General features: G+C 47.3%; 1 protein-coding gene across 2 annotated transcripts in view; it reads right to left on the reverse strand.

The window, feature by feature from the left end:
- Nucleotides 1-17,538: 17,538 nt before the first annotated feature.
- ZDHHC7 (zDHHC palmitoyltransferase 7) overlaps nucleotides 17,539-26,929 on the reverse strand; it is a 28,785-nt gene continuing 19,394 nt past the window's right edge. For both annotated transcript variants that reach the window (XM_081030830.1, XM_081030831.1), the window contains exons 4-8: nucleotides 22,426-22,550; nucleotides 21,875-21,971; nucleotides 21,307-21,388; nucleotides 20,361-20,491; nucleotides 17,539-19,701 (exon numbers count right to left, since the gene is read on the reverse strand). In XM_081030830.1, coding sequence (XP_080886956.1) covers nucleotides 19,525-19,701; nucleotides 20,361-20,491; nucleotides 21,307-21,388; nucleotides 21,875-21,971; nucleotides 22,426-22,550 — 612 coding nt within the window. In that variant the 3' untranslated portion in view covers nucleotides 17,539-19,524. The remainder of the gene's footprint in view (nucleotides 19,702-20,360; nucleotides 20,492-21,306; nucleotides 21,389-21,874; nucleotides 21,972-22,425; nucleotides 22,551-26,929) is intronic.

Genomic DNA, 26,929 nt, shown 5'->3' on the forward strand with positions numbered 1-26,929 from the left:
GACTACCTGTGACATTGAGCGTGTGATCCCATTTTACAGATGAGGAAACTGAAACTCATTGTGCTGAACTGACATCAGAGAGGGCCTGAGCGGGGATGGGAACCCTTGGCCGACTCCAGGCCGCTCTGAGCCTCTGGCTGCTCACAGGTAAGATGAGTGTGTAACTACCCCCGGGGTGAGGTGAGAACTGGATGTGTGTGTGTGCAGTTCCATGGCAGGTCGCAGGCGTTTAGTCAGTAGTGCTTATCTCACCCCTCTTCCCAAACACCAGGTGTCCCAGCAGGCCTGATGCTAAGCCGGGGATATTTTCTTCCTGACTGTCACTATAAAACCTTACAGAATTAACCCTGGGTTCCCGTGGGTGGAAACCGCCTCCGATGGATGTCATCTTGGACGGGAAAGGGCTATAAGGCTCTCACTGGCAGAACGGGGAGGCATGGCCCCTGGCCTCTTACCTCGGCCCTGATTGCTGTGTGACCTCAGGCTGGTCTCCGCACCTCTCTGTGAAGTGCATTGTTCAGGTTGGTAGCATTTTCAAGTTTCTCTGTGGTGCCAGCCTCCAGGGAGCCTGTGAGCTGACTCTGGTCCCTATCCAGAGGACTGACCAGGCTGGCGGCTGCTGTGGTGTCTGTACACGTGGCCTGAGAGGTCACCCAGAGGCCTTCATGTCAAGGTCAAGTTCTCCTGCCATCCAAAAGGCAAAGGTGCAGATTTCTCTCTGCCTTGAATTCTTGCTCTCATTGCCTCTCCTTGGCTGGGCCTGGTTCCTGGACTGGGGTGGAGAGTTTGAGCTCTTTCCCCAGAAGGAACCCTGGGTCATGGCCCAGCCCTGGCCCAGCACAGAAGTTCTCCGTTCCGGCCTGGATTTGCCAGAGGGCAGCTGGCTGACCTCAGGCTGGCTGCTCCTTGAAACGAAAGCATGTGGAACTTACAGCTGTGAGGGAAGGTGGGACACCCCATGTGTCCCCAGTTGTCTCTGGTCGCCTCCCCTACCCCCCAATAAAAAAGCCAGGAGGGAATTGTCGCGAGACTCAGGCTGTCTCACATTTGGCTGTCACCGTGGGAAGAATGTGGGGGGCGCCCCCATAATGCTACACATTCTACTGGGTTGACTCGTGTCCTTTAATAAGACACATTCAAGGTCTAACCCCCAAACCTGTGAGTGTGACCTTATTTGAAACTAGAATGTTTGCAGATGTAATTAAATAAGGTCATGCTGGATTAAGGTGGCCCTGAATTCAATGACCGATGAGGTCCTTATGAGGAAAGAGGACTGTAGGCACAGACACACGGGGAGAAAGCCGCATGATGATGGAGACAGAGGCCGGAGCGATACGTCTCTCACACAGAGAAGGCCAAAGATTGCCAGCATCACCAGAAGGTGGGGCAGCAAGAGAGGAACCTCCCTGGAGCCTTCATAGAGAGCTCGGCCCTGCCCACACCTTCATCTTGGACTTCTGGCCTCCAGAACTATATGTTGCTGCTGTTTGGAGACTCCCCCACCCCTTTGTGTCTCTTGGTTACGGCAGCCCACGGACACTCACACACTCATTGGCTACTGTTGCCCATTTCCCAGTGGTCACCATTGGGAGGAAACATGAGAAAGTCAGGAGATCTGCCTCCACGCGGAACATATCCAAGTTCCAGGACTGGTCTTTATGCCCAGCTTACGTCCTTCCTTCATTGTTGGGAATCAGAGTGTCCTTTTGTAAAGGGATGATGATCAGTGATATTCCATTTTACAGATGGGAAAACCAAGCCTCTGAGCCGCACACCTTGCCCAAACAAGTCCACAGCCACATCTGCCGCCCAGTCTAGCCAGTTCTGTGGACGCAGGGCAGCCTCCTTTTTGGCCCAGATGTTGGGCCAGGTCCTCTGAATTCCCGGCAAAAGGGAGAGGTCCACAAGGAATTTCAGAGCTCAAATTAGGACAGTGGACTGTGGCTCTGTAACCTGCTGTGTGGTGAGCTTGAGAAGTGACTGTGGTGTGGCGCTGGTGAGCGACTCCAGCCTGGGCAGCACCACTCTTTTTCATGAGCGTAAACTGCCCTCTGCCCTGTCGACAGAAACGGGCTCCAAGCCTGAGGTTGTGGCCGCAGGAGTCTCCCCACCCAGTGACCTCTCCCGCACTGTGTAGACCCTGTTGTCGGCTGGCAGCACCCACAGGGATGCCCCCTCCCAGGAAGAGGTCAGGCCGGGCCTTTCGATCCCACCCCCCCTAGAATGCCCCAGGCACATAGCAGCTGCCGGGAAGGCCCCATGGAGATCTTGGGGGTGGGGAAGCAGGGTCATTTCTGCAGAGCCACAGGGGCCCAAGGGCACTTGCCCAAAGGACCACCTTTGAGTCTGGAGCTCCGTATTTCAGAAGAGGACCCTGAGGCCCAGTGAGGAGTGACTTGCTGGAGTCCCAATATTTACAGCCTCCCATGCTGACAGGGAGGCAGGTGTGTCCTGCAGAGCATGTGGTGGGTCCCTAGGAAGTTGGGGTGTGAGTGGAGTGTAGGACCCCTGGGCAGGAGTGGGGGGCAGGACTCAGGAGGGAGGACGTGTAGGCCAGCTTACAAAGGACATCGGGGACCATTCTGGGAGTTGGAACTTCCTTCTGGAAACAGCAGAGGACTATACCCAGGGCGTGATGGGGTGGCTCAGTATTTAGGCCCCAGAACACTAGAGGATCAATTTCCCCATCCCAGTCCACGTCACGCTCGCTTCCTGAGAGCAGTTACCAGGCTTCCTGCCTGGTAACCAGTGGGCTGTCTCCGCAGATGGCACATCTGTCGTTTGGTTTCTTAGGGCAAACTCCTGGAGGTCACCCTTGATGCCTCATTTTCTCCCATCTCGTGTCCAAAGGCGGGGTTGTCTATTACTCCACCTTCAAAATGCAGCCCGAGTCCAGTACTCGTACCCCATAGCCTCCCCCTGGTCCGAGACGCTGTCCCCTCTCCCCTGGACTGTGCAGTGGCCTCCCTGCTGCTGTCCCCTCCCCACTGCTGTCCCCTCCCCACTGCTGTCCCCTCCCCACTGCTGTCCCCTCCCTACTGCTGTCCCTGTGAGACCGCTCTCAGTCTGTCCCAATACAGCAGGCTGAGAGAAGCTTGGAAGAATGACATCAGTTGGCTCCTGTGCTTCCCCTGCTCAGAAGCCTCTGAGGTCTTTCCATCTGTTCTGAAGTAAATAGTTTCCCCCCAGCATTCACATCCATCCATAACCTATAAGGGCGACGTTATTTGGAAATAGGGTCTTTGTAGATATAATCAAGTTAAAATGAAGTCATACTGGAGTGGGGTGGGTCCTAAATCCAATGACATAAGAAGAGGGAAATTTGAATACAGTACAACACACAGACATAAAGGGACAACAAACATGTGAAGACAGTAGCAGAGGTTGGAGTGAGGTGGCCCCAGGCCAAGGAACACCTGAGGCCACCAGGAGCTGGACGAGGCAGGAAGGATCCTTCCCTACAGCCTTCAGAGGAAGCAGCCCTGCGGACACCTTGATTTTTGGACTTCTGGCCTCCCAAACTGTGAGAGAATAAATGTCTCCTGTCTTATGCCACCCAGTTGGTGGTGGCCTCAAGAAATGAATACAGTGGCCAAACATGGAGCAGACAGACTGCATCCTCTATCTGCCTGTGGAGACTTGGCAATACCCCTCCTATAGCAAAGGCCCTGAGAAGTCCTGCAGGGAAAAGCATGTTCCATTTCCCCGAGCTTATTCAATCATGAAAGTATCTCTTCTCACCTACACTTTCACCTCCTGTGGGATACACTTTGGGGAATATTGGACAGAAAAACCCAAAGGTCCCCTCCAGATGGAAAATTCTGTGGCTTTGGAGTTGCAAGCCAAGCTGTGTGAAACAAATAGAAATTTATATGCATAATTAGACGCTAGTTTTCAAAATAGCCAAAATGCGCTTCCATTTGGCGAGAAAACAAAATGAGATCAGGGAAGAACAACTGCTTTAATTAACCAATCAGATGTGAGTTCTATGGACCATTTGGGACCCTCAATTTGTAGTCAAGCCGGCTGATGTGTGAATGAGAACAATTGTGTTGTGCAGGGTTATTTCCTCGGGCTATGTTCCTAGAGGTGGAGTTGCTGAGTCAAAGGCTTAGCATTTTTAAGACAATTGAGTCATAGTGCCAAATTGCTCTCCAGAAAGTTGTGCAGATTTAAACTTCTGCTAAAAGACTGGTGGTAGTGCCCATCCCCCATCCATGCCAACACTGGGCATGATCATATACGACATCCGAATGTTGTCCTGTGTGTTTTGGCCACAACGGTAAATAAGAGTTTTTATTGAGTTATCTGAGCTTCGATTGAATCGTGCCCAGAGCAGCCTGTCCACTTGCCCATAGCCGCCAACGGAGGACTCTTGCCAAGGACCAGGCAGCAGTACCCTGAGATCAGGCCAAACTTCTCAGAGGAAACAGCAAACCTCACTCAGATTTGGCCTGAACTCGGATAGTAAACTCTGAAAAAGAGACAATTCAGTGTCACAGGATCCTTCCCCAGGGGCAGAGCTGGATAGAGAGAGGAGGTTGGGTTTGTAGTCAGGAAAACACGGGGTTTGTCCTGGCTTGGCCCCGTTCTCGCTCTGGGACCTCAGCAACTCACATGACCTTTCTATGCCTCAGTTTCCTAATCTTGGATGTGGGGTCATGACAGCTCCAACCTCTCTGAGTTGTGCTGAGGAGTATGTTATTTCCTCGTTGTGAGATGGGCTCTGCACAGAGAATCCTACTATGAGCCAGGATTGCATGGCCCAGTTCAGAGGGCATCGGAAGAAGTCCAGCGTCCAAAAAGGGAGAGGAAGGAATTTGGATTTTGACTTGCATTTCTCTAAAACATTGAAAGGGATCCATTCCTTAACCCACAATTACATTTCTCAAAATCCTGCTTGCTCTCTTCCCAGCTTTGCTTATATCCTGCCATGCATGACTCCAGAACCCCTCATGTATTCATTCCAGACCTCACCCCAAAATCCAGCTTTCAGTTTTGCCTCTAGCCCCACCTCCTTTCCCCCTCAACTTTGCTCTGCTTTGAAAATGAGCTTCCTCTCTCCAGTTTTGCTTGTTCTTTCATGGCCTCATCTGGAGTCTAGATTCTCAGAATGAGGGGAGCAGCCTTACCAGTGTTCTCCTCCCTCTAGGTCCTGTTTCCACTTACCCATTCCCCAATCCTGCCTACAACATGGAACCAGTCTGGAGAAAACAGGAGGAAGCTGAGTGGGCAAAGACAAAATATACTTTCATCAGTGGACACACCTGGAGGAGGTGTGTCTGAGCCAGAGCTTAAACATTGAGTGAAAAGTAGCCATTCATTTTTTAATTCATTTGATTAACAAACATCTACTCCACATCTACAAAGTACAGATGCTGCATCAGGTGTTAGAAAAACAAAGGCACATAAGGTGTTGGCCCTGGAAGGTTTGAAGCCAGGAAAATATAGAGAACATTTTTGACCTGTCTTTCCAGGCCAGCCCAGGGCTTGGCAAGGCCAAGTACGAGAGTGCTGGTAGGGCTGGTCCCCACCTGAGGTCACAGAGCCAGAGGGGTCTGGGGGCCTTACCCCAGTAGGTGTGCCATAGCCATGTGTTGAAATGTACGCAGCAGAGCACAAGAAAAGACAGTGCTCTCTGTGTGCTGAGGTGGAACGATCTCCAGGACAAATTGTTAAGTGAAAACAACACAGCGCCAAACAGCGTTATGCTGCCATTATGCTGCCAATACATACATGAGCATACATACTCATATACGTGTGTGCGTGAGCCCAGGGAAGGGACTGGCCACTACATCACACGGCGGCCACCCTTCTGAGACCGTGCTCTTGGGGAAGACGTTTGCTGCTAATTTGAGCAGCCCACGGGGTTGCAGAGAGCCAGCAAGGCCTGATGGGGGAGGAAACAAGACCCAGAGGGGCCAAGCAAGGCCCACCCTGCCCTGGGGGCTGTGTGGGATACTGTGGTAGATGAATCATATGCATGAACCTCGAAGCCATGCTAAGTAAAAGAAGCCAGTCACTTGTTGGATGACTCCATCCATGTGAAGTGTCCAGAACAGGCAAATCCAGAAAGGCAGAAAGTAGAGTGGCTGCCAGGGGCTGCGGGGAGGGGCATGGGGAGTGACTGCTACTGGGTCCTGGGTGTCTGGGGGGAGGGTAGAAATATTTTGGAACTGGACAGATGTAGAGGTTGTACAAGATTGTGAATGCACTAAATGCCACTGAATAGTTAAAATGGTCAGTTTTATGTTATGTGAATTTCACATCAACAAATTATCTAAAAAGAAAAACAATTCAGATGCCATCCTGATTGAACATGCATCTAGACAGTTTGACCCAGTGAGAATTGGGGCCCAGGGAGACGATGAATCTGCATTTCTAGATGAAATCTTCCAATTGGTCGATGTGAGGGAGTCACTGTAGGCGTTTTACCAATGCCTTGGGGGCCAGATCCAGGTCACGGCCACCAGTTGCAGCCTCTGCCAAAGTGAGCAGGGACAGAGCATCCACCCTTGGTCCACATGCCTGGACAGCTACCCCGACTTCCTTGGGCTTTGCTGGGAGAAAGGAAGACAGATGGAAAAGTACCTCCCCGTGGAGAGAAGAAAGGCCCAGGCAAACAGGAGGATTTGGGGGGTTTTCAAAGACACGAGCTACAGCCTTTTAAAATTCCACAGGCCTCTCGCCATGGACAGACGCTTTCGGGGGGGGGGGGGGATGGCAAATGTTTGCGCTGCTGGGACTTTGTTATAAATGGACTTGGTTTTGTTTAGTTGGTTAAGTTTTTATTTGGTTTTTTAAAAAAAAATCCCACAAGACGATCTTGACTGAGAACACCGTGTTAGTCCAGAAAAACCAAGAAAAGAATAAACAAGATGGATGAGGAATCTGACCGCCTACTGCATGTCGGGTCTGGCTGGAGGTCTTGCCTTGGCTGCAAAGCCCTTCACCAACCCAGCCCATAATAGTCATTACCGTTTCTTGAGTGCCTAATATGTCCCAGGCATCCTGGTCATTTATGGTTCATTCTTCCTAATCCTTCCAATGGCTGCATAAGGCAGAGTGTGTCAATGGCTGTTAGTGTGTCATTGTACAGATGAAGAAACTGAGGCACGGAGAAATGAAGGCACTTGCTCCAGGTCACACAGCTGGGAGGGGGTAGGGAGGGTAATTGTAGCCACATCTGTCTGGCTGTTTCAACCATATCTCATGGTTATGCAGACTGAGAGCCAAACCTGCCCATTTGCAGTTCTGACAGAGGCCCCTGGTCACCGAGCTTTCTGGGGTGTTGAGCAGAACCCCTTGCCAGATATCTTTCATGGCCACCCAGCAAGTATCTGTCGCCTGGTGCTCAGATGGCTGGGTCTTACCCAGGCCGAGGCCAAAGAAAGGCCATGCACAGACCCCTCCTGGCCATTGTACCTTTGCCCCTGCACCCGCCCAGGTGGCTTTTCACAGCAGATGCCACCCCTGTTCTTACTGGCCTCAGCGTTTCCGCTCAAGGACCCCTAACAACCCACCCAAGAGGGAAATGCCTTTAAAGTCACTGATTTTCAGAAGTCTGTCTGCTTTGCTCTTGGCCTCTGGGGGCTATTGTTGGCCCCTTCCCCAAGAAATCTACCTCAGATGAGTCTGTGCCCCACTCTTAGTGTGTGTGTGTGTGTGTGTGTGTGTGTGTGTGTGTGTGCGCGCGCGCGCGTTAACCCTGCGGCACCTTCTCTGAACCTGGTAGACTGAGTCATAAACTAACCCCAGCATTCTTGGGTTTTAACCAGCTCCAATTCCAAGCAGATGTTAAGTACTAGAACTCACTGCCCATAGTGGGTATACTTTATGTCTCCCCGACCTTCTCTGCCCCAGGGCCTTTGCACAGCTCTTCGTTCCTCTGTCCGTCACCCCCTCCCAGATTCCTCATTCTCCATGAAATCCACCCTGATGTTCCTTCCCTCTCCCTGCAGCTCTGTTCTTTTATAGCATATATAACAGTATATAATTATAATTTAATTTCTTGCACTTATGTATACTGAGGGCAAAGGTCTCACCAGCACACACTAGGTGTTCAGTAAATATTTGTGGACCGACAGGCTGGGTGAGCTAACAGTAGAGGGAATTTGTTTTCGTGGCCTGCACAAATAGGGGCATTTGTTGTCTCATGGCGCTCTCTGGTGGACAATATGCAGATGCCAGGCTGAGGGTGAACCCCTTTCTCCTCTCCCTGCAGCATTGGTACCCCAGCTCCATGCCTCCTGGGACCTGGACACCAAGAAGGTGTGACTACCATTGGTGACATGTGCAAGTCCATGAAGTGGCAGACCTTGGTCCTCCTGGAGTTCCGTGAGCCCCTTCTGGATGATGAGGTGAGTTGGAGGTCATCTAGCTCCTCCCATTCTTCTTGTTATTATTGTCATTATGATTACCGTTGCCATTACGGTCATATAATGGGTAATGTAGCCAGTCCCAGCCTTAATGACAGGGATACGTTCTGAGAAATGTGTCGTTAGGACATTTCGTTGTTCTGCAAACATAATAGAGTGCACTTACACAAACCTAGATGGTATAGCCTGCTACTGTAATTATTGGTGCTATAATTTTATACAACTGGCAGCACAGGTTTGTTTGCACCAGGATCACCATAAACACATGAGTAATGCATTGTGCTACAACATTGTGACGGCTATGACATCATTAGGCAGTAGGAATTTTTCAGCTCCATTATCATCTTACGGAACCACCATCACAGATGCAGTCTGTCGTTGCCCGAAACGTTGTTATGTGGTACATGAGCATATTATTGAATAGACAAAGTTCATAACATTAAATGTCTTGGCGTAGAGTTAACCCCTGGTTGTTTACAGAATGGAAAATTTATGAGACTCTGCAAGAGTAAGAAAAGATTTAGTGAAAGTCAAAAAGGGAGAGAGAGAGTTCTGTTTGGAACTGGCAGAAGTTTTGCCAGGGCAGTCTGAGGGAAAGAGCTGTGGCCGGTTTCCGTTTAGCTCATTTTAGATTTTTCTAAGCAGGACATAGGATGCTTGTCGGCTTGCAGGGGAGCTGCCAGTTACAATTGCCCTGTTCCCACCTATGATGGATGTCAGCTTGCAGGGGGGTGCCGTTGCGATTGGGAACTGTTCTGTTCCCACCTGTGATGAACGTAAGGCACGTGTCAGCCTGCAGGTACAGTGCTAGAGCCAAGTGGTTAATGTTTAAACTCACTCCTGCCAGGTTACAAGCTCGCTCCTGTTAACTCTTTGCTTGTCTCAACATTAAACATGAAAGGATCACTGTGTGCCACCTATGGTTCCCTCAGCAACCTCTCCAGGTCAGCGCCTGGGTCACTCAGGGCCTGAGTCCCTTCCCTCTCCCCCAGGTGCCCTAAGCAGCGAGTTCTTCCAGGCTTTGATGGAGACCATGATGAGCACGTCCCTGTCTTTAACCCAGCTCCATCACACCGAGATTTGCATTAAAGCTCACAGAGAAAGATCAAGTGGGTTTATATTCTGAGCCAGGGAATGTTCAGCTATGGCTACATACATCTCAGACATTCAAAACTCAGCATTTGAATATCAGAGCAGAGTTCAGAAATTCCCCGTCGGGCCCAGCACCTGCATGCATGTTAAATACAATACGAAGGCTTCCTTGGGGTGGGGGGTGAGGAGGCAGAGAAATTGACAGGCAGTGCTCAAGTTCCAAGGGAGGGATTGAGTCAGCCTGGAAGCAAGGAAGAAGTTAATTTACAATATATTCTGCACTTTAAAACCCTGAACTAAAAATATTGTTACACGGTTTTGTTTTACTGCTTTTGGCTTCCTTGTTTATTCAAGAAGAGTTTTTATTATTGCTTTTGCCATTTTTAAACTCAGTAATTAAGAAAAACAGAAGGAGCTAGATTAGAAAAAGTGGTTTTATTGCAGCCAGAATGCCTGTGTTGAAACCGTCCTCTTTCCCTATGGGAACCTGTACACTTCATGTAACCTTGATAGGTCTGAGTCTTTTGGTCTATAAAATGGGCCCAGCAGGTCCTCAAATAACATCCTTCATTCAATGTTTGTTTATAACACTGATGAGAAAAAAAATAGATTCTCGGCCAGGGCCATTGACTACGTGGAGTTTGCATGTTCTCCCCATGTCTGTATGGGTCTTCTCTGGGGGTTCCAGTTTCCTCCCATATCCCAAAGATGTGTGAGTTAGGTGAATCAACGTGTCTACATTGTTCCAGACTGAGTGAGTGTGGGGTGTGTGCGCCCTGTCATGGAAGGGTATCCTGCCCAGAGTGGGGTCCCACCTTCCGCCCTGAGCTGCCAGGATTGGCTCCAGCCCCCTGTGACCCTGAACTGGATTCAGCGAATTGGAAATATTTATTAACCTTTCTTACATGTGTGGATAGCTCACATTTATTTCAGTGTTTAATATTGGAAGTGTTTCGGTGCTTATTTAGAAATTTGGTGATGTTTTGGTGACCAGAAATATGCCAATCATGACAATCAAAATAAGGAGAGATGCAATAAGTGGGAAGTTCACTTTTGTTTCGATCCATTAGCCTATGATAAAATTGGTTTTCTTCTCCGTCATTTTGCTTAAAGTCACAGTTTGCAAGAAACTATTGACGACATTAAGTGAGAACTTACTATATACACTGATCGCTGCCTCGAAGGGTTGTAGCAAAGCTATGATCAGATCAGGTATAGGAAGGCGCTTTGGAAAATGGAAATATCAAAATGGTGCCTGGCGATCATTGTTATTATTTAAACTTGCAGTTGGAGCTTTTCTTGGAACTCAAGCAAATCTTATGGCCAGGCGAAGATGAACCAGCTGATTTGTCCGAGGGTGGTTGTTGTACGTGAGCCTCAGTTTACTCACACACACCACGTGTCCACCTGTGTCCAGATGGCACATTGAGCTCAGCCGCCCCGTGTCAGGCACCTGTCAGGAGAGAGGTTCTCAGACTGGGTGTGCTAGCTTGCAGGTCTTGTCCAAGACACAACATAGCCTGACTGAGAAGTCAAGATAATGCCATGTCCTCAACAAGCCAGAGCTTCTGCAGCCCAAGGATCATATCCTTTTCCAAAGGGTCCCGGGGAATCTCCATGTTGATTTGATGATGCCTCTGGGGCTTAGAATAGTCCTGCAACTTAAAAGACGTGCCCTCAGAGCTGAGTGACTTCTTTCTTCAGGATGGCTGGGATTGGGGACACAGCCATGAATCGTTCCAAGAAAGAACGCCAGCAAGAACAGCATCGTGCTACAGGGACACCACCAAATCTGCGATCACTCGGGTCGCTGGCTCTGCAGGAAAACGATTCTCACCCCCCCCCCCCAAATGACACCCTGGAAGGGGACCACCCTCCACTGACTGAATTTCTTCCTGATTAAATAATGGTAAGGCTGCTTTTTTCCTACAGCCGCACTTCCTACATGAACCGTGATCAACTTTCAGGCTTTTCTCATGAAGTCACCAAAGGTTCTCAAAAAGAGTCAGTTCGAAAATGTCCTTTTAGAATACACTGCAAACAGCTCAACTCAACAGCCTCTTTTCCGGATCATCTACTTTTTTAATTGCTTACTCCACAAACGTACGATGACTTTAAAACAGAAATTCTCCAAAAGGCTCGTCACCTCAAGTCCAAATGCTTTCATTTTCCTATTTTCTTGTTCCTGTTCTGACTTGAGACGTGTCCGTATAGGAATCTTGACATAGGTGTGTAAATGCAGATTGTCTGTTTCACTTACACAAGTATATTTCACTGTTGCCAAATGGTTGTTTAATCCTTTGAGTAGCTATCATAGGTTAATTAACCCTTCCCACCTTGGCTGATATTTAGACTTTGTTACTCCAAGGGCGGTCTCCACATCAGCAGCATTAGCATTATAAGGAGTTGGTTAAAAATGCAGAATCTCAGGCCATATCCCACACACATCTAAAATTTACCAAGATGCCGGGGAATTTGTGTGTACATCACGGTTTGAGAGTTCTAGTTCAGAGTTTGTAAAATGCTGTATGTTTCTGAATGGGAGGCTTTCGGACAACATGGTGATGTCCTTAGGAGAACAGGGGCTTGCTGAGTATTTACTTTTGTGGGTTTCCATGTGTGGGACTACTATTCAGAAAAATCTGAGGGGATTTAGGGTCCCAAGTAAATGTGAGTGTTTGTTCCCATCTCATCTCCAGCAACCTTCAAAGTCATGTTTCTCTGGCATGTTCCAGCACTGGAAAAAAAAAAAATCACGTCCATGCAGCAAAGCATCTATTGTCCAACTTGGTCAAGAGAGAGATGGCTGCAAAATGGGCCGGATATTTTTAGAAATGATGGGCTGATGGGCATGAGAAGGGAGATGGCATGTGACAGGGGCAATATCAAGTTTCCTTCATTGGAGTGAAAATGATGCCATTACTGGTTTTTGCAATTGTTTCGTCTTTCCTGGAATTGCTGTGTTTTCTATTTGGAAAATGTGCAGGGACTAAGTTCTCGTCACACCTGTGAGCATGCAAATATTTCAGTGGTCGTTGTCTGTAAGGCTCTGGCAGGTTCATTTGTTCTGGAGCAGGCTTGTGCCTGTGCCTGTTTTGGAGCACTTGTCACCAAATAGTTCCCGTGATCTTGGGCTAGAGAGGAGCCCTCGTTTCTTCCTTCTTAACTCATTCCACGTGATGTTTTCAAGGATGACAATCAAAAAATAAGGAGATGCAATAAGAGAGGTAGCACAATTAAACCCAAAACATTTCATTTTATTTGAATGTTGCTTCTTTATCAATCTGAGGTCTCAAGGCCCTCTCCCTCAAAAAAAATTCTTCCTCAAAACAAACGTTGTGCTAATACATATGTTTGCATTCCCTAGAACATTATAGAACATTAACTCTTTACAAAACCATTCCATAGCACTCATCTCAGTTGGCTTTTTTCTTTTTAAGTGGTATGCTATTTCTTCCATGACTTTGCTTTGGTAGGTTTATATTTCTAGGAATTTATCCTTTTCACCTGACATCCAATTTGTTGGCCTATAATTGTTCATAGTAATCTCTTATGATTCTTTTTCTTTCTGTGGCGTCAGTTACAATGTCTCCTCTTTCACTTCTGGTTTTTATTAAGTTTTCACAGACCTATAACTAATATGGAGATTGAATCAGTAATCAAAAACCTCCCAACAAAGAAAAGTGCAGGGCCAGATGGCTTCACTCATAAATTCTACCAAACATTTAAGGAAGAATTAATGTCAATCCTTCTCAAAATTCTTCCAAAAAACTGAACAGGAAAATACACTTCCAAATTCATTTTATGAGGCCAACATAACCCTGATACCAAAGCCAGACAAAAACACCACAAGAAAACTGTAGGCCAATATCCCTGATGAACATAGATGCAAAAATCCTCAACAAAATACTAGCAAACTGAATCCAATAGCACATGGAAAGAATCATACACCGTGACTAAGTGGTACTTATCCTTGGAATGCAAGAATGGTTCAACAACTGAAAGTCAATTGATGTGATACACCACATTAACTACACAAAGGATAAAAATCACGTGATCATCTCAACAGATGCAGAAAAAGTGTTTGACAAAATTCAACACCCTTTCATGATAAAAACTCTCAGCAAACTAGGAACAGAAAGAATACCTCTGCCAGATGGGATAGAGGTATTAGGAAGTACACATTGGCAATTACAAAACAGCCAGGGGATGTAAAGTACAGCATATAGAATATAGTCAATAGTACTGTAATAACTGAATGGTGTCAGGTGGGTACTAGACCTATTGGTGGGATCACTTCATAAGTTTATGTAACTGTCTAACCACTACACTGTCCACCTGAAAGTAATATAATATTGAATGTCAACTGCAATTAAAAACTAAATATAAAAAGGAAGGAAAGCACCTCAACATAATAAAGGCCACATATGAAAAGTCCATAGTTGACGTTATCCTTGACAGTAAAAATTGAAAGCTTTTCCTCTAATATCAAAAACAAGGCATGAATGCCCACACTTGCCACTTCTATTCAGCACAGGACTGGAAGTCCTAACCAGAGCAATAGGCAAGAAAAAGATGTAAAAGGCATCCAAATTGTAAAGGAAGAAATAAAATTTCCATTTGCAGATCACATAATCTTATCTATTGAAAACTCTAACAATTCCGCCAAAAAACTGTTAAAACTAATACATCCAGTAAAGTTGCAGAATACAGAATCAGCATGCAAAAAAAATCAGTTGCCTTTCTATACGCTAACAACAAACTATCTGAAAAGGAAATAAGGAAAATAATCCCATTTACAATAGCACCAAAAAGAACAAAATATTTAGGAATAAACTTAACTAAGGAGGTGAAAGACTTGTATATTGAAAAACTACAAGTGGCTGATTGAAGAAATTAGAGAAGACACAATCAAATGGAAAGACATCCCATGTTCACAGAGTGGAAGACTTCCCAAATCTATCTACAGAGTCAATGCCACGCCAATCAAAATCCCAATGGCATTTTCTTTTTACAAAAATAGAAAAAAACAATTCTAAAATTCATATGGAACCACAAAAGACCATGAATACCCAAATCAGTCTTGAGAAATAAGAACAAAGCTGGAAGCATCACCCTTCCTGATTTCAACATATATTACAAAGCAACAGTAATCACAGACAACATATAGACCAATGGAACAGAATAGAGAGACCACAAATAAATCTATGCACATATAGTCAACTGATGTTGGTCAAAAATACACAACGGAGAAAGGATAGTCTCTTCAATAAATGGTATTGGGAAAACTGGATATCCACATGCAAAAGAATGAAACTGGACCCTTACGTCATACAGAAAAACCAACTCAAAATGGGTTAGACTTAAACAGGAGACCTGAAACTGTAAAACTCCTAGCAGAACACACAGGGGTTGAAAACATACCCACACAAAAACCTGCTCACAGCAGCTTTATTCATAATTGCCAACAGTTGGAAGCAACCAAGATGCCCTTAAGTAGGTGAATGGATAAATAAACTATGGTATGTCCAGACCATAGAATAGTATTTAGTGCTGAGAACAAATGAGCTATCGAGCCATGAGAAGACATGGAGGAAACTTAAAGGCATATGACTAAGTCAAAGAAGTCAATCTAAAAAGGCTCCATACGACTCTATGACATTCTGGAAAAGGCAAGACTATGAAGACAGTAAAAAGATCAGTGGTTGCTGAGGGGAGGGAAGGGAGAAGGAATAGGCAGAGCACAGGATTTTTAGGGCAGTGAGAATACTATTTGATACCATAACGATGGCTCCATGTCATTATCCATGAGTCCAGACCCATAGTATGTACGACACCAAGAGCCCTAATGTGATGATATGTCAGTCAGTGTAGGTTCATCAGCTGTAACCAATGTACCACTGTGGTGAGGATACTGATGGGGGGGGGGACAAAAGGTACATGGGAAAGCTCTGGACCTTCCATTCGATTTTGATGGGAACCTAAAACTTTCTGAAAAAAAATTAAGTGCTTTTTGAAAAGGATAAAGGAACAATAAAAAGCCTTTGGAAATTAAAGTGATCATAGCCTGAATAAGTTATCCAGTACAAGAGTTAGAAGACCAAGTTCAGGATATGCTCCAGGAAATAGACAATAAGAGAGAAAATGAGAGGGGTAGTCAAGGCAGTGCAATGTTCGTTTGTAAGAGTTACAAAAATAAAAAGGTGGAGAAGATAAAAGTCCCAAAGATGTAACACAGCACATTTGCCAGAACCAAAGAGCAGGTATCTCAGAGGGAAAAGGGCCGTCATCCATTAGCACAGGGCACCAAGGCAGATCATTGTCACATTTGAGGAATTAAGGTCTAAAAAGAAGATATTAAAAGCGTCCTGAGATTTGGAAAAAAACCAAAAAACCAAAAAGCTAGGTCACATAAATAGGAACCAGGACTTGACTCATCTCAATGGCCACACTGGAAGGTGGAAATGACAGGGTGGTGTGTGCAATCTGCTGAATGAAAAGTAGTGAACAGAGAATCCGCGATCTGGCAAAGCCATCGACCCAAGGGGAGGGTAAAATGAGGCACTTTTCGGACAGGCTAAAATCTTGACAATTTTGGATAACGCATCTCTTCTCAAAGAACTACTATGGAATATGGATTGTATCAGATGAGGGATCCAGGAAGCCGGAGCCTGAATGCAGGAGTCTCCGAAAGACTCCGAAAGGCATGCAGTGCATCCGGAGAAGCCACGGCAGCCAGGAGCAGAAGCAGGAGTGGAGGGCTGCGGAGGGCAGGCAGGAGAGAGGCTTGTTGCGGTAGAGACTGAGTGATGGATTTCAGGGCACGCACAAGGCAATTTTCTCTCTGGGGAAAGTGAAAAATTGGACATCACGGGACCCTACTTGGCTTAGCAATGAAATAATCATAATATAAACTACATAATGAACAAAACGTGGGATGTAAACGTACTGGGTGAGTGGAGAGGGGCAGGGTGAGCAGGCGGTGAATCCAGGGGTAATGGGAACTCTGGGAAACCTTGTGTTCTCTGGATTGAAAATGCATCATAGGTAGAACCTTCTTCCATATTCTTCAACCTTTCTATCAGGCCTGGCAGCCAAGCCATTATCTTACAGACCAAAAACGAGCTCAGCTTTCAGCCAACTGAACCAGCCTTTATCTTTCTCCCCTTGGTGTCTTTGCTTAAATTATCAGTTGGATGGATAGAGAACAATATGGTTTTAAACGTGATCCTCAGTCAGTACTGTGAGTAGCTTGCCCTTTCATGGAGCCACCTGAATGCTACTTTGGAAGCAATGTGGATTCCACAGGTATCCCGCTGTTCCCATGCTTTTCCCAGACTATCTTTCAGGATTTCTCTGCTTAAGCAGCCAAACTGAAGTTATGTAGACTAGATTTAGCCACCTTGTTTAGGTACCATTTTCATTTTCCATTTTAATGCGAATGTCTCTGTAATGAGCCTACATACCATCCTAAATAGGAGGAATACAAATGAACATGGCAGCAAAATTCTGCAGCCACAAACAGGAACCTGTGACCTGCTGCTGGCCTAGCGTCCAGGCTCACGAATACGTCTCCGTGTCCAGGATCCTGTTTGTGCGTGTCTGAAAGGCCAGCGACTTCCTCATGGAACAGTGTGTGTGCAACAACCCCGTGGGCACACATACTTGATCATTCATATAGTTGCCCAGCAACGGGAAGAAGGCACGGTGACCCTCTTCGTGCATCTCCGGGTCTCTCAAGCACAAATATTAGACAAATTTGATGAAGTTGTAGGTAGCCAAGATTCTGGATTGAAGAGAGATTATTGTTTAAAATTGTGTTTTTTTGAAGAGCACTAAAAAATGACAGAAATGTTTAGGATAAAGCGAAGTAAGCTGATGTGTGTCCATTTAAGAGTAAAATATTAAATATAGGCAAGTGTGTGAGAGCAGTAGGTGAATGCTCGTCCCTTGTCATGGGCACTGAAGTTGTCTAGGGGCTTTGGAAGCAGGAGAGACAGCCCGAGGGCGGGTGTTAAGCCAAGGAAATGCCAGCCACCGAAAACACATGGACAACCCACCAAGCACTGTGCCATATAATCAATTGTTTGAGAACCATCAATTGGGTGACTTTATTTCATATAAAAGTTACATTGAAAGAAGAGGCTGAAAAGTCAAGTATACTTGATTTTCACATACTTGCCAAGTCTCACAGGATTCAACCACTTTGATAATTTTTTTTATTCATGAACAGGATATACATATTAAAAGCCTCACATTGAAGCCCAATACACATGTCCAACCCAGACAACAGATGTGCAAATGAATATGCAAAACAACCTCTGGAAACGCATCTTCTCCTGCACTTTGTCCTCCTGGCTGTCACACAGGCCATCTCCTAATAGCTCACACATTTCTGCAGTGACTGAGTCCATTTTAAAAACATCCTACAGCTTTGTTCAGTTGGCTGATTGTGTCTCAAGTAGGTCCCTTCAGTTTTGCATCAGCAGTGGTAGAAGCCCTGATGAGGATAGGGTATGGAGGAATTCAAAACAAAAAGGAAACGGTTCACAGATGAACAGAAAGGCGTGAAGACCAAGAGGGAAACACCAACTCTTCTCAGCGTGGGAGGCACTCTTAGGGGAGACCCTCAGACTGTCACCAATGGCTTCCTTGTGAGTCCCGCAAAACAGGTACAGACCAGGCAAGTTTAAGGCGAGTCCCCAAGGAGGGGAGCTGTTTGCTTTCTGGCATCATTTTAAGCTCTGCACCCAAAGGTCCTATTTTATCACTTGTGACGTGAGCAGGGAAACAAACATAAAGGATACCACCCCCCTCAAAAAAACAACATAGAAAAACAAGCTGTTGCCATCCTTCATATTCTCTACAGATGAGGGATACGGAGTCCAGGGCTTGTTGCCTCGCGGGCCCCTCACCATCTCAGCGATGCCCAAAGGCCAACACCTGTCTCCCTCTGTTTCATGGCTGCGCTGCCTGCCCCTCCTCCTACACACCCAGCAAGCTGCAGGAGTGTCAGGGTGCACCAGGTGAAGGCCGCCAACAGACTTTGTTCTCTCACGGAGGTGCCATTTGCACACTGCTCATTTGGCTGGGAACGAAAAGTCAGTTCCAAGACCCTCACACATTCAAGGTTTTTAAGATAAAATGAAAACAGGAGGGCAACAAAGGACCATATAGGAATGATTGTTCTTTGGATCAAGATATTCTCCAGTTTGCGATACATTCATACTGAGCCCCACGGGAGGAGGATCCCGGGGCAGCTCTCCCCGCTTCCCTGAAACGTCGGTTGCTAAAAAATAGCTTGTTTGCTGCACACAACCACTAATGATTACACTGCCTCAGCGACACTGTCAAGTTTAAAACACGTGTGCACGCGCGCGCACACACACACAGACACACACACACACACACACACACACACACACACAGACTTGCTGCAGGGTCAAAGAATGCCTCTTTTGGGGCAGTGGGCCTACGTGTACCTGAAGCCACCTTCGCTGTTCAGTGCACAGATATTTTGCAACTTCAGTGCAAAGTGTCAGAGCTAATGGAGACCAAAATGTATTTCTACGTAAACGCCCCTTCCTGACCAAGGGGTATCACAGGGCCGACAGGAACTCCCTGAAACCACTCATCGGAGAATTCTTGTTCACTGGATTGACGTTTTTCCTTCATGATTGAAAAAAGCAGCTTAGTACACAGGATTTTAATAACCCATGTAATATCCCACACGACTTGTTAGAAAATGCAAAGTACTCTTAACAGAAATCTTAACTGTGCAGGAAGATAATGACATTTGGCTTCTTCGTGTGGCCACATCCCTTTCATTAGTTGTACAGGTGTAAAACTGATGAGAGCATCATCATCCAGTTACCAGTTTGGAAAATCTGCAATCTGTGACTGTAAATTTATATAAAACGCTGCTTGCTGCAAGCAATTGGTTTGTGTAGGTTCCATTTGCCCTATTGGTCACAGATGAGCTATTGATACCCTTTCAGACCCCAAATAAATAACTTAAAGTCCATTCACAAGTTCCAGCATGATGACAGGGGCCTCAAACAGAGAACTCTGGGCCTCCTTTTCTGGGTCTCGTTTGCAGTCGCCTAAATCGGAAGCCAACAAAGGGGTTCATCCAGAGGAGAGAGGGGGGCCCCCCAAAGACAGACTTCATCCCTTCCCATCGTAGCCTCCGTTCCCAAGTTGGCTTCTCACTTTTCAGTCTCTCGATTTCCTAGGAGCAGAAAGAAAAGCAAGTGGGTGACAGTGCCAGCAAAACCCCCAACATATCCAAGTTAGGCCGAGCAGTTAAAACGGGGAAACACCACCACACTATGCTGTCCCCTTGCATTTGAGAACGAGGCATTTGGGTGAAGTGTGGGCTCTCCTTCCTGGTGCCAGCGCCCCCGGCCTCCATGAGCACAGGCCGTCTGTAGCCATCTGGCCACACAAATGTCAGATAGCTGGGCAGTGGCCACCAGTTAGCTGGACAGCCCACGCAGTCACAGTGCTGCAGGAGGGAGCTAGTCCTCCAGGCCTGGGGCAGCCTTTAATTCATTTACTACAAATAATTGTTGAGTGCCTGCTCTAGACCTACAGCTCAAAGGCGTGAAGGCATTCAATTCCTTGCAACTCACACGGCTGCTCCAGGGGCTGGGTCTCATAACTGGGAACCTGCCTGGCTCTGTTGACTCTCAAATCACACGGATCCCTGAAATACGCAGTGAGCGTAATGACAGGAGAAACAAGTGCAGCGAACCTACCAGAACTTATCAAAGCTGCGCAATTAACCTCCTGAGTTAACGTACATGCACCTGCTATTGACATGAGGTTTGCCCATTTACTCAAGCTTTCACCAAATAGTAAGCAAACACGGCCAAGAACAAAGCATACCGTTTCATCATTGCATATTGAGTGGATCTGGGTGCCAAACATAACTGCAGTGAAGGTGAAAAACAGGAGACCCTCAAGGCACAGGAAGATCAACAGGATTACAGTGATTGGAGGTGAAAAATCACTGCATTCTGCGAACAAGAGAGAGTAGGTTCTGACTGGACATCGAAGCATAACGAATACCACCCCACGGCAGGACGGCAGCATGCTTAGCTCACAGTGACAGCCCCTGGGTCGCCCTCCAGGAAGAAGGTGCTCATTTTGTAACAGGCACCTTCACTGTTCACTGAGGGGCGGAGGAGGCCGGCCTTTCCAAGCAAAAGTTCCCACTACCACTTCCTGGTCAGCAGTTTGCAAAGATTCCGTACTACCTGAGGTTTCTGTCAAGATTCTACCTGTGTACTACAGTGCTGATTAAAATGCAACCAAAGCCAGAGAAGGAGAGAGGCACGTGTACCTCCCTCCACACGGGCGGTACACACGGCTGTTCCCCACCCGCCCCTGGGGCAGGACGACTCTGTCTGACCTGACAGCACATCTAGGGCCGAGCACTTCACGCCCCTCTTCACTACTCTCACCTTCAGCCCTGCAAGCAGTGCTTTGAACCATGCCCGGTCAGCTAACCAGCAAACAAACACCAGGTCTGGTGGGAACAATACTAACTGCCATCTAGTCTCAGTATTGGCAAAATACAAATGAGGCTATTTCATACAAATTATTCATTGACTAAGGAAGAACAGTTATATATTTGGCTTCGTTACACTAAGCAAAAAGGCAGTGTTTTAAAACTTACCCACGTTCTTTTCTTTAAAAAAGAAAAAAATTAACTCCTAAAATAACTGCGAGGATTTCTTTCAAAACTGGAAAATCAGTTCTTCCTGTAAAGCTTTCCACTCTTCACCCCGCAGTACGACTTCCAGGAAGGTCACACACAACCTAAACTTACCAGTCCACTGCCCTCGGACGCAGGAAATGAACTGGAGCCCACAGAGAATCAGAGCGTGGACTGAAGACAGAGCTATATACATCTGGAACGAGGGAGAAACTGGTTACAACTGCTGAGCAATTTCGTATTTCGAGGAGCAAAGGCCGCTTAATCTTATGTTGACTCCTCCATTTCATTCGTCAGTAAAAATGTTTAGGGATGGAGTCACTCGCGGTAGTTGACGACTGCCTGCCCAAGATCACACTGGACCAAGTAAAATAATTTTATAGAAACATATACAGTAGGAAATAAGTTCTAACACATTTCAGCAAGATCCTATTAAGAACTGCGATTCAAAGTATCAGAGGGAGAATTAAATGACAGTAGAACACCTAAAACAACGCAAGCAACATTTATCTGTTGGATGACTTCCTACCAATCACAGAATAATATTAGAATTTGAATTCCGGAGAAAAGGTTGCAGAGAAACTGGTCTGATGTTAGGATAAATTTACTAGATCCAGGCAAGATTCTAGGTAAAGAATTGAAAACTCAATATTTAAGTCATTACTTAAATATTTCTACTCACAGTGAAGAGCACAAAAAATCTCTGATTCTTTTCTCCTACACAATTGTTCACCCACGGGCAGTGATGATCCATTTTCCGAATACATCTTTTGCAAATACTGAAAAAGACAGGTTTGATTTTCAGTATTCCCTGCTCAGAGGGAACACAAGCCCAGGCCACGGGTCCAGTACATGGGAATTGTAATGCTGGTCAGAAGCTGCCGAAGGACACCTCCTGCTCCAGGGAAGGGGGTCAGGACCTGCAGTGGTGGGCGCGCTCGGGCTGCCCCAGGGAAGGGGCTGGTACCTGCAGTGGTGGGTGCTCAGGCTGCCCCAGGGAAGGGGCTGGTACCTGCAGTGGTGGGCGCTCAGGCTGCCCCAGGGAAGGGGCTGGTACCTGCAGTGGTGGGTGCTCAGGCTGCCCCAGGGAAGGGGCTGGTACCTGCGCGCTCAGGCTGCCCTAGGGAAGGGGGTCGGTACCTGCAGTGGTGGGCGCGCTCGGGCTGCCCCAGGGAAGAGGCTGGTACCTGCAGTGGTGGGCGCTCAGGCTGCCCCAGGGAAGGGGGTTGGTACCTGCAGTGGTGGGCGCGCTCGGGCTTGATACAGCAGCACTTTGGGCATTTGTAGATGACTTCTCCCGGCTTCAGCTGCAAACTCTCCATGTATTCTTTAGTAGCATTTCCTTTGGGTACTGCCCCCTACAGTTTAATAAGAATGTGTTTTAGTTGGGGAGAAGGAAAGGTTAAAAATAATCAATAAATGTAGGCATTAGTGTTAGATGTTACATGTCACAAAATATTGGTATTGCTGTAGCTACCACGAAAGCATAATTAATGTGAAAAATAACTATTACTCAGGCACGACCAGAAGTTTTATTTTCCACGAAAAATAACGCATTAAAACGAACTCAAAATAAATGCGTCATTATCCTTCATAAACTGGTAAGTCACCTGAGTCTTTTCTAGTTAGTGCAAGATACACCAGAGGCAGGGTTTGTTTGTTAAGCCAACTCAAGGGCAGCTGATTGTCCTCAACGGATTCCAGTACGTTCGGTTGACAGCGTTTCCCTATCGCCCCATTCTAATGGGCAGGGTTGGCCTGATAACACTGCCCACATGGTTTCCTATCAGCTGCCGCAGGGGAACACACTGAACAAAACAATCTCACAAAGGAGGTGATCTCGTGTTTTCATATGTAATGCCTCTGTCACTGCCAACCTACTCAAGAGCACACATACTGAAACCTGGGAAGTGTGGCCCCAGTACCCAACCCAACTCCACGTCTGGCATGGGGTCGGGTTGTAACAGTACGCTACGCATGCCCCAAGTGCTGGGGGAGCTGGGGACAGCCGAGCAATGAGGAAGCAATGGGAGGGCCAGTTAGGGAAATGTGAACTGGTGGCAGGAGGCAGAGCGCTGCCGGCCAGGTGTCGTCCCCACAGAACCACGTAGGCGGGAGGCCAGACGCAGGGAAGTGAGGCCTGTGCAGTGGGCAGTGAGGACCTGAGTGGGCCTGCTCTTTGGGCAGTGGAGACATGCCTGAAACACATGCTTGGAAGATGATTCTGGGTGCGGTGGCATGGTGGACTAAGCGGCCTGACTAGAGTGGATGGCGAGGGGCTGGGGGGGTTGTTCTAATGTCTCAACATAGGGAACAAGGTCTATATCCCATTTCTTACCCCCTTGGGGCCTGTACTTCATGCAGAAACGCACATTTCTGGAGAAGGAGCCCCACTGAGCCAGTAAGATAGCAGGCCAGGGGTACAGTAATAAAGAAGCATAAGGAAAAGCAGCAGGAGGAGACGCAAGGGCGGGAACTAACAGCACTGGGAGCCTGAGGAGGTGGAGGGGAGAGGGATGGCAAGGGACTCCCGGGCTGACCAGCAGGAGCAGCACTGGAGCTCTTTAAAGCCTGCGCGTGCTGGCTGGACATGGCAGCCAGCTCCAAACCGCTGCAGGGTGAGAGCTGACACCCAACATGAAAGAGGTCTGCAGGCGAGGGTGCCACAGTCTGAAGACTGAGGACCCCCAGCTCCAAGGCCCCCAGTGAGCCAGCCGTGGAGCCCCATCACCAGCAGGAAGTAAGGCCTCCAGGAGGTGCCCTGGGAAGTGGGGACAGAAAGGACTTCGGGCAAAATGTGAATGTTTCCTGTCCAGCTCTCCACCAGAGCTGACTTCCCTCCAAACGAGCATCAGGCAGTTTCATCGTCCTGACATGGGGAAGCTGTTTTGGTCAAGGTCCTAGCGTTTTGTAACATTCAAAGTATCTCCTTAAGTAGGTAAAAAAGTTAAGGGTTTACAGTCTTGTGAACATTTAAATCAAAATGTTGGCTTTTTTACTTAATTTACATACCAGAATTTGGAGTCTTTCACGTTTCCTCCACAAATCCAGTCTTAACACTGTTATGGTTTTATAAAATATCACGATGTTGTATATATACTCCTGGTGACAGTTCAGCGTCACACACTTCCACATGAAGAAGAAATGGGCCAGATTTAAAATTCCACACACCTGGGGCCGGCCCGGTGGCTCAGGTTGTTGGAGCGCCGAGCTCCTAACGCCGAGGTCGCCGGTTCGATTCCCACATGGGCCAGTAAGCTGCGCCCTCTACAGCTAAGATTGTGAACAACAGCTCTCCCTGGAGCTGGGCTGCCGTGAGCAGCTGGAGGCTCGCTTGAGCTGCTATGAGCTGCCATGAGCTGCCGTGGGCTACCGTGTGCTGTCAAGAGCGGCCGGTGGCCAGCGTGAGTGGCAGGCAGCCAGCGTGAACGGCCGTGGGCTACCGTGTGCTGCAATGAGTGGCTGGTGGCCAGCGAGAGTGGCCAGCAACCATCGTGAGCTGCTGTGAGCTGCTGTGGGCTGCCATGGGAGGCTGGTGGCCAGCGTGAGTGGCCAGCAACCATCGTGAGCTGCTGTGAGCTGCAGTGAGTGGCAGACCAACTGCCTCAGCCGGGGGAAGTGCAAGGCTCCTAACACCAGCCTGGGCGAGGGAGCTGTGTCCTACACAACTAGACTGAGAAACAACGCTGGAACTGGAGTGGGGGAGGAGGCGGAAGAAGGGGGAAAAAATTATTAAAATTCCACACACCTTAATTTTTGAGACACACATGTACTCTTTCAGAGTGTTAAAAAACGAACAACAACGTAATAGAATACCCTCCTTCTGGAAAGCAGAACACCCTAACACCACCCACTGTTTTAGGAAATCGCTTATGCTCATTCCTTAAGCTCATATTTGTATTTGGACCATTTTCAGGGGATGTTTTTTCTACGACGCACCTGGCATGTGTCCTGCCCATCTTCCCAGGACTGTGTCCCAGCACCAGGCCGTAGCCATGCCTCGGGGCTGCTTCCTAGCCCAAACAGCCCCCCCACGCCCCTTTTGCACAAAGTGCTCCTCGAGGCTTTTGGATTTACTGCTGCTTCTCCTAGTGCCTGATCTCACACCCTGCCCTTATCTACCTCTAATCCACCATGGAGAAGGAAACCAGATGCCCATGCTTAGGAAAAGTGCCGTCAGCTACGTCATATCCAGGGAAGTGACACTTTTCAAAGCACATTTTCTTTCTTTTTTTTCTCGTATACTTTCTTCTTTAACCAGCCAGCCCCGCCTCTCCCCACCCACCCCCACCGCCAATTCCGTCGTGCATTCTGGATCCCCGGGACCTAACCCAGGGAAAGTTATAGGCTTTCCCCTCTATCTCCCTATGGATTTATGGGAAACGGGATGAGGAACATGCTAAAACACGCAGAGGGATGTCAGCTGAAAATTCCAGAGTAGGAGGAAAGCTATGAGACAAAGACGATTTCTTCAATTTACAAATCCCAAGAGAAAAAGAGAAAGGGGACCACAGAGATTAAAAGACATCTAAGAGACACATCAACCAACCGCAAAGTACAGACCTTATTTGGATCCTTATTCAAACAAGATGAATGTGAAAGGACTGAAGACAACTAACGAAGTCTGAACCCAACCTGGACAGGTAGTAAGGAATGATTCCACCGCTGCTCCACATGACCTACTGGCATCATGGCTCTGCTTTTACACAGAAAAGCTCTTACTTTTTAAAGATCCACACAAATATTTACACATAAAGTTTTATAGTATCTGAGATTTATTTCCAAATACTCTGGGGAGGGAAAGAGAGGGAGTTAGGTGAGGGTGTCTCTGACACAAGACTGACCATGAGTGCTAACTGGGGTTCGTGACACTGTTTTCTCTCTACTTCTGTATGTGTTTGAAATGTAAGACTAACAAAAAGCAGGGGCTTTGGAGACAGATAAATCTTGTTCAAATCCCAACTCTATCTCTTACTAGCTGTGGGGTCTCATTTTTGGATATGGCTTTACCACCACTCTTCCAGGTGCTGGAGTATTAATGAAAGAATGCCAGGTTACCTGGAACAGGACCAGTGGCTCCTCAAAGGGAGCCCTTCACTGGATAATCGGAAAGTATCTGCTGAGAAGGCTGATGAAAATAAAAGGGTGGGGACTTTGGGTGAGGGTCTGGGGGCTCTGGGATAGCAAGTGGCCCTTTTTCAATCAGTCGGTGTCCCTTCACAGTTTTAAGTTTTCAATGTTTCCGAATGTTAAGACTGCTGAAATTCTCATCTTCCGACAGTGGGGCTTGTTCTTTTATTATCGGATCTCTGCGCCATCAAATGTCATGGACCCATCTTCTTTCCTACTCCTCAAAGTACCAATGACTTTTCTCAAGTAACAACCAAACCCAAAGCTAGTAAAGATTGCCTTGGTCCTACTGGTTTAATAGAATGACATGAAGTCCCCCTGGGATATCGGCCCTGCCCTGGGGTGGCAAGATATTTCTAATTCAGCCCAGACTATACGCTGAGATGGTAAAGCCGTGCTCTGTAGAGAGAAGAAAGCAAATTCTCCGTTGAGAGGACAAAGAGTGGACACCTGACTCTGCTGGGCCACGAAATCTCTTCTTTAGGAATGTGGATTTGGAACTTAACAATTCCCATTCTAGCTGGCCTGCGGGGGCTACCGTTGTTCACTGGGCGGCAGGGAGAATGAGGTCACTGAGCAGACAGGATGCCCAGGGACGTTCTGAGAC

Source organism: Rhinolophus hipposideros, assembly GCF_964194185.1.
Source record: "Rhinolophus hipposideros genome assembly, chromosome: 21".
Classification (NCBI taxonomy): domain Eukaryota; kingdom Metazoa; phylum Chordata; class Mammalia; order Chiroptera; family Rhinolophidae; genus Rhinolophus; species Rhinolophus hipposideros.